This window comes from Lepidochelys kempii, chromosome 1 (assembly GCF_965140265.1).
Source record: "Lepidochelys kempii isolate rLepKem1 chromosome 1, rLepKem1.hap2, whole genome shotgun sequence".
Taxonomy (NCBI): Eukaryota; Metazoa; Chordata; order Testudines; family Cheloniidae; genus Lepidochelys; species Lepidochelys kempii.
Window position 1 is genome coordinate 341,659,646 of NC_133256.1, and position 10,986 is coordinate 341,670,631.

Consider the following 10,986-nt stretch of genomic DNA (forward strand, 5'->3'; position numbering starts at 1 on the left):
CAAACAGGGAAAAATTAGTAGAGGAAGCAAAAGTTGATGGGAACCTGGGAGGCAGTGATCATGAGATGGTCGAGTTCATGATCCTGACACAAGGTAGAAAGGAGAGCAGCAGAATACAGACCCTGGACTTCAGAAAAACAGACTTTGACTCCCTCAGGGAACTGATGGGCAGGATCCCCGGGGAGAATAACATGAGGGGGAAAGGAGTGCAGGAGAACTGGCTGTATTTTAAAGAATCCTTATTGAGATTGCAGGAACAAACCATCCCGATGTGTAGAAAGAATAGTAAATATGGCAGGCCACCAGCTTGTTTTAACAGTGAAATCCTTGCTGAGCTTAAACACAAAAAAGAAGCTTACAAGAAATGAAAGATTGGACAAATGACCAGGGAAGAGTATAAAAATATTGCTCAGGCATGCAGGAGTGAAATCAGGAAGGCCAAATCACACTTGGAGTTGCAGCTAGCAAGGGAGTTCAGAGTAACAAGAAGGGTTTCTACAGGTATGTTAGCAACAAGAAGGTCAGGGAAAGTGTGGGCCCCTTACTGAATGAGGGAGGCAACCTAGTGACAGAGAATGTGGAAAAAGCTAATGTACTCAGGTTTCAGAGTAACAGCAGTGTTAGTCTGTATTCGCAAAAAGAAAAGGAGGACTTGTGGCACCTTGAGCCCTGGTCTACACTAGGACTTTAGGTCGAATTTAGCAACGTTAAATCGATTTAAACCTGCACCCGTCCACACAGTGAAGCCCTTTATTTCGACTTAAAGGGCTCTTAAAATCAATTTCCTTACTCCACCCCTGACAAGTGGATTAGCGCTTAAATTGACGTTCCCAGCTCAAATTTGGGGTACTGTGGACACAATTCGATGGTATTGGCCTCCGGGAGCTATCCCAGAGTGCTCCATTCTGACCGCTCTGGACAGCACTCTCAACTCAGATGCACTGGCCAGGTAGACAGGAAAAGAACCGCGAACTTTTGAATCTCATTTCCTGTTTGGCCAGCGTGGCAAGCTGCAGGTGACCATGCAGAGCTCATCAGCACAGGTGACCATGATGGAGTCCCAGAATCGCAAAAGAGCTCCAGCATGGACCGAACGGGAGGTACGGGATCTGATCGCTGTTTGGGGAGAGGAATCCGTGCTATCAGAACTCCGTTCCAGTTTTTGAAATGCCAAAACCTTTGTGAAAATCTCCCAGGGCATGAAGGACAGAGGCCATAACAGGGACCCGAAGCAGTGCCGCGTGAAACTGAAGGAGCTGAGGCAAGCCTACCAGAAAACCAGAGAGGTGAACAGCCGCTCTGGGTCAGAGCCCCAAACATGCCGCTTCTATGATGAGCTGCATGCCATTTTAGGGGGTTCAGCCACCACTACCCCAGCCGTGTTGTTTGACTCCTTCAATGGAGATGGAGGCAATACGGAAGCAGGTTTTGGGGACGAAGATGATGAGGAGGAGGAGGTTGTAGATAGCTCACAGCAAGCAAGCGGAGAAACCGGTTTTCCCGACAGCCAGGAACTGTTTCTCACCCTAGACCTGGAGCCAGTACCCCCCGAACCCACCCAAGGCTGCCTCCTGGACCCAGCAGGCGGAGAAGGGACCTCTGGTGAGTGTACCTTTTAAAATGCTATACATGGTTTAAAAGCAAGCATGTGAAAGGATTACTTTGCCCTGGCATTTGCGGTTCTCCTAGATGTAGTCCTAAAGCCTTTGCAAAAGGTTTCTGGGGAGGGCAGCCTTATTTCGTCCTTCATGGTAGGACACTTTATCACTCCAGGCCAGTAACACATACTCGGGAATCACTGTAGAACAAAGCATTGCAGTGTATGTTTGCTGGCATTCAACCAAAATCCGTTCTTTCTCTCTCTGTGTTATCCTCAGGAGAGTGAGATATAATTCATGGTCACCTGGTTGAAATAGGGTGCTTTTCTTCAGGGACACTCAGTATAGCCCATTCCTGCTGGGCTGTTTGCCTGTGGCTGAACAGAAATGTTCCCCGCTGTTAGCCACAGGGAGGGGGGAAGGTTGAGGGGGTAGTCACGCGGTGGGAGGAGGCAAAATGCGACCTTGTAACGAAAGCACATGTGCTATGTATGTAATGTTAACAGCAAGGTTTACCCTGAAAGAGTGTAGCGACTGTTTTATAAAATGTGTCTTTTTAAATACCGCTGTCCCTTTTTTTTTCTCCACCAGCTGCATGTGTTTCAATGATCACAGGATCTTCTCCTTCCCAGAGGCTAGTGAAGCTTAGAAAGAAAAAAAAACGCACTCGCGATGAAATGTTCTCCGAGCTCATGCTGTCCTCCCACACTGACAGAGCACAGACGAATGCGTGGAGGCAAATAATGTCAGAGTGCAGGAAAGCACAAAATGACCGGGAGGAGAGGTGGAGGGCTGAAGAGAGTAAGTGGCGGGCTGAAGACAGGGCTGAAGCTCAAATGTGGCGGCAGCGTGATGAGAGGAGGCAGGATTCAATGCTGAGGCTGCTGCAGGACCAAACCAGAATGCTCCAGTGTATGGTTGAGCTGCAGCAAAGGCAGCTGGAGCACAGACTGCCACTGCTGCCCCTCTGTAACCAACCGCCCTCCTCCCCAAGTTCCATAGCCTCCACACCCAGACGCCCAAGAACGCGGTGGGGGGGCCTCCGGCCAACCAGCCACTCCACAACAGAGGATTGCCCAAAAAAAAGAAGGCTGTCATTCAATAAATTTTAAAGTTGTAAACTTTTAAAGTGCTGTGCTTAAAGTGCTGTGTGGCATTTTCCTTCCCTCCTCCACCACCCCTCCTGGGATACCTTGGTAGTCATCTCCCTATTTGTGTGATGAATGAATAACGAATGCATGACTGTGAAGCAGCAATGACTTTATTGCCTCTGCAAGCGGTGATTAAAGGGAGGAGGGGAGGGTGGTTAGCTTACAGGGAAGTAGAGTGAACCAAGGGGCGGGGGGTTTCATCAAGGAGAAACAAACAGAACTTTCACACTGTAGCCTGGCCAGTCATGAAACTGGTTTTCAAAGCTTCTCTGATGCGTACCGCGCCCTCCTGTGCTCTTCTAACCGCCCTGGTGTCTGGCTGCGCGTAACCAGCAGCTAGGCGATTTGCCTCAACCTCCCACCCCGCCATAAATGTCTCCCCCTTACTCTCACAGATATTGTGGAGCACACAGCAAGCAGTAATAACAGTGGGAATATTGGTTTCGCTGAGGTCTAAGCGAGTCAGTAAACTGCGCCAGCGCGCCTTTAAACGTCCAAATGCACATTCTACCACCATTCTGCACTTGCTCAGCCTGTAGTTGAACAGCTCCTGACCACTGTCCAGGCTGCCTGTGTACAGCTTCATGAGCCATGGCATTAAGGGGTAGGCTGGGTCCCCAAGGATACATATAGGCATTTCAACATCCCCAACAGTTATTTTCTGGTCTGGGAAGAAAGTCCCTTCCTGCAGCTTTTGAAACAGACCAGAGTTTCTGAAGATGCGAGCATCATGCACCTTTCCCGGCCATCCCACGTTGATGTTGGTGAAACGTCCCTTGTGATCCACCAGAGCTTGCAGCACTATCGAAAAGTACCCCTTGTGGTTTATGTACTCGCCGGCTTGGTGCTCTGGTGCCAAGATAGGGATATGGGTTCCGTCTATAGCCCCACCACAGTTAGGAAATCCCATTGCAGCAAAGCCATCCACTATGACCTGCACATTTCCCAGGGTCACTACCCTTGATATCAGCAGATCTTTGATTGCGTGAGCTACTTGCATCACAGCAGCCCCCACAGTAGATTTGCCCACTCCAAATTGATTCCCAACTGACCGGTAGCTGTCTGGCGTTGCAAGCTTCCACAGGGCTATCGCCACTCGCTTCTCAACTGTGAGGGCTGCTCTCATCCTGGTATTCATGCGCTTCAGGGCAGGGGAAAGCAAGTCACAAAGTTCCATGAAAGTGCCCTTACGCATGCGAAAGTTTCGCAGCCACTGGGAATCGTCCCAGACCTGCAACACTATGCGGTCCCACCAGTCTGTGCTTGTTTCCCGAGCCCAGAATCGGCGTTCCACAGCATGAACCTGCCCCATTAGCACCATGATGCATGCATTGGCAGGGCCCATGCTTTCAGAGAAATCTGTGTCCATGTCCTGATCACTCACGGGACCGCGCTGACGTCGCCTCCTCGCCCGGTATCGCGTTGCCATGTTCTGGTGCTGCATATACTGCTGGATAATGCGTGTGGTGGTTGATGTGCTCCTAATTGCCAAAATGAGCTCAGCGGCCTCCATGCTTGCCTTGGTATGGCGTCCGCACAGAAAAAAGGCGCGGAACGATTGTCTGCCGTTGCTCTGATGGAGGGAGGGGCGACTGACGACACGGCTTACAGGGTTGGCTTCAGGGAGCTAAAATCAACAAAGGGTGTGCCTGTACATCAAGGAGTATTTCAGGCAGGACTGCACGGAGGGTTCCAATAAGAAATGGTGCACCAAAGTTATCGTTGTTATTGGAACAAGGAGGTTAGCCTGGCCTATGATTGATACATGGCTAGATTAACCTCGCTGCGCCTTCTCTGTGACTGACTGCAGTGTGATCTAGACAGGGGAGGAGGAAAATGAGTACAAAACAAATCTGGTCTATTTCTTGTTCTGACCCACTCCATCTATCCTTTACATCTTTGGCTGGCAGCAGACAAAAAAGGCGCGAAATGATTGTCTGCCCTTGCTTTCACGGGGGGAGGGAGGGTGGGAACGGGGTCCTGACGATATGTACCCAGAACCACCCGCGACAATGTTTTAGCCCCATCAGGCATTGGGATATCAACCCAGAATTCCAATGGGCAGCGGAGACTGCGGGAACTGTGGGATAGCTACCCACAGTGCAACGCTCCGGAAGTCGACGCTTGCCTCGGTACTGTGGAAGCGCTCCGCCGAGTTAATGCACTTAATGCACTTAGAGCATTTTCTGTGGGGACACACACACTCGAATATATAAAACCGATTTAAAAAAAACCGACTTCTATAAATTCGACCTAATTTCGTAGTGTAGACATACCCTTAGAGACTAACCAATTTATTTGAGCATGAGCTTTCGTGAGCTACAGCTCACTTCATCGGATGCATACCGTGGAAACTGCAGAAGACATTATATACACAGAGACCATGAAACAATACCTCCTCCCACCCCACTCTCCTGCTGGTAATAGCTTATCTAAAGTGATCATCAAGTTGGGCCATTTCCAGCACACATCCAGGTTTTCTCACCCTCCGCCCCCCCCGCACACACAAACTCACTCTCCTGCTGGTAATAGCCCATCCAAAGTGACCACTCTCTTTAAAATGTGTATGATAATCAAGGTGGGCCATTTCCAGCACAAATCCAGGTTTTCTCACCCCCTCACCCCCCTCCAAAAACCACACACACAAACTCACTCTCCTACTGGTAATAGCTTATCCAAAGTGACCACTCTCCTCACTCCACCTTGATTATCATACACATTTTAAAGAGAGTGGTCACTTTGGATGGGCTATTACCAGCAGGAGAGTGAGTTTGGGGGGGGGGGGGGGAGAGTGAGAAAACCTGGATTTGTGCTGGAAATGGCCCAACTTGATGATCACTTTAGATAAGCTATTACCTGCAGGAGAGTGGGGTGGGAGGAGGTATTGTTTCATGGTCTCTGTGTATATAATGTCTTCTGCAGTTTCCACGGTATGCATCCGATGAAGTGAGCTGTAGCTCACGAAAGCTCATGCTCAAATAAATTGGTTAGTCTCTAAGGTGCCACAAGTACTCCTTTTCTTTTTGCTAATGTACTCAGTGCTTTTTTCGCCTCTCTCTTCATGAACAAGGTCAGCTCCCAGACTACTGCACTGGGTAGCACAGTATGGGAAGGAGGTGACCAGCCCTCTGTGGAGAAAGAAGTGGTTCAGGACTATTTAGAAAAGCTGGATGAGCACAAGTCCATGCGGCTGGATGCACTGCATCTGAGGATGCTAAAGGAGTTGGCAGATGATACTAAACTGGGAGGAGTGGTAGATACGCTGGAGGGGAGGGATAGGATACAGAAAGACCTAGACAAATTGGAGGATTGGGCCAAAAGAAATCTGATGAGGTTCAATAAGGATAAGTGCAGGGTCCTGCACTTGGGACGGAAGAACCCAATGCACAGCTACAGACTAGGGACCGAATGGCTAGGCAGCAGTTCTGCAGAAAAGAACCTAGGGGTGACAGTGGACGAGAAGCTGGATATGAGTCAGCAGTGTGCCCTTGTTGCCAAGAAGGCCAATGGCATTTTGGGATGTATAAGTAGGGGCATAGCGAGCAGATCGAGGGACGTGATCGTTCCCCTCTATTCGACATTGGTGAGGCCTCATCTGGAGTACTGTGTCCAGTTTTGGGCCCCACACTTCAAGAAGGATGTGGATAAATTGGAGAGAGTCCAGCGAAGGGCAACAAAAATGATTAGGGGACTGGAACACATGAGTTATGAGGAGAGGCTGAGGGAGCTGGGATTGTTTAGCCTGCAGAAGAGAAGAATGAGGGGGGATTTGATAGCTGCTTTCAACTACCTGGAAGGGGGTTCCAAAGAGGATGGCTCTAGACTGTTCTCAATGGTAGCAGATGACAGAACGAGGAGTAATGGTCTCAAGTTGCAGTGGGGGAGGTTTAGATTGGATATTAGGAAAAACTTTTTCACTAAGAGGGTGGTGAAACACTGGAATGCGTTACCTAGGGAGGTGGTAGAATCTCCTTCCTTAGAGGTTTTTAAGGTCAGGCTTGACAAAGCCCTGGCTGGGATGATTTAACTGGGAATTGGTCCTGCTTTGAGCAGGGGGTTGGACTAGATGACCTTCTGGGGTCCCTTCCAACCCTGATATTCTATGATTCTATGTGATTGCAGAGCCATTAGCCATTATCTTTGAAAACTCATGGCAATTGGGCGAGGTCCCAGATGACTGGAAAAAGGCTAATGTAGTGCCCATCTTTTAAAAAAGGGAAGAAGGAGGATCCAGGGAACTACAGGCCAGGCAGCCTCACCTCAGTCCCTGGAAAAATCATGGAGTAGGTCCTCAAGGAATCAATTTTGAAGCACTTAAAGGAGAGGAAAGTGATCAGGAACAGCCAGCATGGATTCACCAAGAGCAAGTCCTGACTAACCTAATTGCCTTCTATGATGAGATGACTGTCTCTGTGGATGAGGGGAAAGCAGTGGACTTGTTATTCCTTGACTTTAGCAAAGCTTTTGATATGGTCTCCCACAGTATTCTTGCCAGCAAGTTAAAGAAGTATGTGCTGGATCAATGGACCATAAGGTGGATAGAAAGCTGGCTAGATCGTCAGGCTCAACAGGTAGAGATCAATGACTCCATGTCTAGTTGGCAGCCGGTATCAAGCGGACTGCCCCAAGGGTCAGTCCTGGGGCTGGTTTTGTTCAATATCTTCATTAATGATCTGGAGGATGGTGTGGATTGCACCCCCAGCAAGTTTGCAAATGACACTAAACTGGGAGAAGTGGTAGATACGCTGGAGGGCACGGATAGGATACAGAGGGGCCTAGACAATTTAGAGGATTGGGTCAAAAGATATCTGATGAGGTTCAACAAGGACAAGTGCAGAGTCTTGCACTTAGGAAGGAAGAATCCCATGCACTGCTACAGATTAGGAACCGAGTGGGCAGCAATTCTGCAGAAAAGGACCTGGGGATTACAGTGGACGAGAAGCTGGATATGAGTCAACAGTGTGCCCTTGTTGCCAAGAAGGATAATGGCATTTTGGGCTGTATATGTAGGAGCATTGCCAGCAGATCGAGGGATGTTATCATTTGCCTCTATTCGGCATTGGTGAGGCCTCATCTGGAGTACTGTGTCCAGTTTTTGGCCCCACACTACAAGAAGGATGTGGAAAAACTGGAAAACATCCAGCGGAGGGCAACAAAAATGATTGGGGAAGGAGCACATGACTTATGAGGAGAGGCTGAGGGTACTGGGATTATTTAGTCTGCAGAAGAGAAGAATGAGGGGGGATTTGATAGCTGCTTTCAACTACCTGAAAGGGGGTTTCAAAGAGGATGGCTCTAGACTGTTCTCAATGGTACCAGATGATAGAACAAGGAGTAATGGTCTCAAGTTGCAGTGGGGGAAGTTTAGGTTGGATATTAGGAAAAACTTTGTCACTAGGAGGGTGGTGAAGCACTGGAATGGGTTACCTAGGGAGGTGGTGGAATTTTTTTCCTTAGAGGTTTTTAAGGTCAGGCTTGACAAAGCCCTAGATGGGAATATTTAGTTGGGGATTAGGTCCTGCTTTGAGCAGGGGGTTGGACTAGATGACCTCCTGAGGTCCCTTCCAACCCTGATATTCTATGATTCTATGATCCTCACACTTGTATAATGTGGGGACTCTCATGAACCTGCACTGAGGGCTCCTGGAAGAGTTTAAAAGCAGATGGCTGCCTGAAAGGGTGAGCTCCCTACCCACCTGCCAGCATCCACCTCCATCCATGTTTAGCGGTAAAGAGAGATTTTCAAAAATAATGGGAAAGCTGCACGAGGGGCTGTCCCTTTTGACAGGGCTGGATAAGTAAAGAATTTGTACAAAATAAAAGAAGAAATACAGCTAAAATCAGAAAAAAAAAGATGGCCCCTGACCAGAGCTTCCTGAGAGAGCTGATGGTAAAGAAAAGAATCTCCAGTGCTGCTATTAACCAGGAAATGCAGAATGAACTGAAGGACTTCAGAAAAGACTCATCTCCCTCCTTGGAGAGGTAAATGACTTAGTTACTGTAACCTAAGAGTTTGGTCAGAAAAGAAATGCGAGTAAAAGTTTTGGAGTTCAAAACTACTTATTTAATTGAGGAAACAATCTCTGTGAGAGGCAAAGCTATGATTTTCCTCTGTACAACGAAGTAAAATAAATCTGTCCACTAACACCAAACACGAGTGCCTTGGCTCAGATTACACACACTTCGGCACTGGGGTAAACTTTCAAACTCACAGAAAATATTTTCATAGGAAGACATATGTTCGTATTGTGTGATCACCTTCCAGTAGTGTGAACAACATCTGTCACATGGTGATTGTTCTCTGATCCTCTCTTGCAGAATGTATGTGTATGTACAGTGATGTATCTTGTTTTGGTAGGATTTTAGGGTTTGTTTTGTTGTGTTTTTTTAAGCAAAAAAATCCCCCCACCCCTTCTCACTCTCTCTCAGTGTTGAAGAGAGACCCACACAGACTTCATCTGGAAAAAGGGGCCCTGAAGGAAGATTTAAAGCAAGCACAAAATGAGGGATTCTTATGGCTCCATAAGCAGCACATGGGGTCAGCTCTGAGGATAAAAAAGAATATCTAGGAAAGTTATAAAGTGCATGAAATCACAGAAGCATAGTCCCCTGGTGATTGTGCAAGGAGCTGGAACTATTATTCCATGATCTTGGCAAAAAGAAGCATGCGTAGCACCACTAACTAGGGAATTTCCAAAGTGCTCTGGCTTGCACTTATTCATCAAGGATTGCATCAATGGTAGATGGTTGGTGGAAGTCCCCACAGTGCTAGTTCAGTGTCAAGATGAATATGGAGCATGATGCGGTCCCTGAATAGTCCCTTTCTACCAGCAGCACTTTAAAGATGCTAATTGTTCTCTTTGTCACGTCATATACAGTTTTATCTATGACAGGCATTTGACCCTGGACTGTAACTTCCTGGCCAAGTGTAGGCACATTCCCATGCTCCATTAAAGTAAGACACGCCATGAGGCTTTGCACTGTGCATTAGAGAAGGAGCTGGCGTGAAAAGGGGCATCACCTACCACATGAGGGAGCTCTGAGGGAGCTCAGCTGCAGTTCACCAGAAGCAGCAGTCACTGCAAAAGCACTATACTTTGGAATGGATATGGGAGGTCTCTGGCAATTAGGTTTCATAGCAGAAGATATTAATGTGGAATTTTTTGTTTCAATAGCCACCACAGCTGACTACTAAAATAAAATTTTTAAAAAAATCACAGACATTTCTTGGTCATCCTTTAGAGTGAGATTCCATTTGTAAATGGCTTATAAAGGGTTAATGATTAATAGCTGTTACAGACATGAGTAATATTTGGTTATAAGCATATCAGTAAAAGGTGTTATAGATGTTTCTAAGCAATCTAGAGACCTGTTGGACTCTATAACAATCAATTAATTAGTTATTAAAAGATACATTAATCCTTTAGAAACCATATAGAAGTGGAACTTTAATATAAAGTGTGTCCTATTTATTAACTCCAACCTCTCTCAAGAGAGTATGTTAGAGAATGTCTCCCACATGGCGCCTTGATTTGGAAGGAGTTATATTCCATCTATGGTTTACCATGAAAACAGAAGGCATTCTAAGAATGGGAACAAGATATCTTCCTTCCCAACCTGCCAGCCCTATCAACAGATGTTAATTCAAATGGACCCTCCAGTACTTTAGAAGTTCACCCATAACATGTTGAAATAACATTAAAAAAGAGCCATAAAAAATTGGCACTGCAGTTTTCCAAGTGTTCTTCTTGCTAGCAGAAAAACACCACTGCAAAGCCAACCTGACATGTCCTGCGGGTGCTTTTCCTCCTTGTAACTGACAGTGTGAATTCAGTTATCACACACCAGAAAACCAGGTACCATCCAGTTCCTGTCCTAGTGAACAGAGTTTCCTTTTCCTCTCCGTAGTTAAATCCAAAGTTAGTTAGGGTGACCAGATGTCCTGATTTTATAGGGACAGTCCCGATTTTTGGGTCTTTTTCTGATATAGGTTCCTATTACCCCCTACCCCATCCCAATTTTTCACATTTGCTGTCTGGTCACCCTAAAAGGGACATCATTTTTCCATTTTAGGGGGTAAGTGTCCAAACCTGGCAGCTAAAGCTTTTCCCCACCCTTTCTGACCGACAATTGAAATGAAGCTGAGGGTGCAAATAAGAGCCACCTACTTATCAACCACTTCCTACACACCACAGCTAAACTATATCACACATCATCAGTTTCATTCTCTCGCACAG

The 10,986-nt window shown here is 47.0% G+C and overlaps 1 protein-coding gene across 1 annotated transcript; it reads left to right on the forward strand.

Annotated features, from left to right (window-relative positions):
* The first annotated feature begins 858 nt into the window (after positions 1 to 858).
* LOC140906970 (uncharacterized) lies at positions 859 to 2,724 on the forward strand. The gene is made up of 2 exons (XM_073331962.1): positions 859 to 1,602; positions 2,190 to 2,724. The coding sequence occupies exons 1-2, from the start codon at positions 1,200 to 1,202 to the stop codon at positions 2,708 to 2,710; spliced, it is 924 nt and encodes a 307-aa protein (XP_073188063.1). The 5' UTR covers positions 859 to 1,199; the 3' UTR covers positions 2,711 to 2,724.
* The last annotated feature ends 8,262 nt before the right edge of the window (positions 2,725 to 10,986 follow it).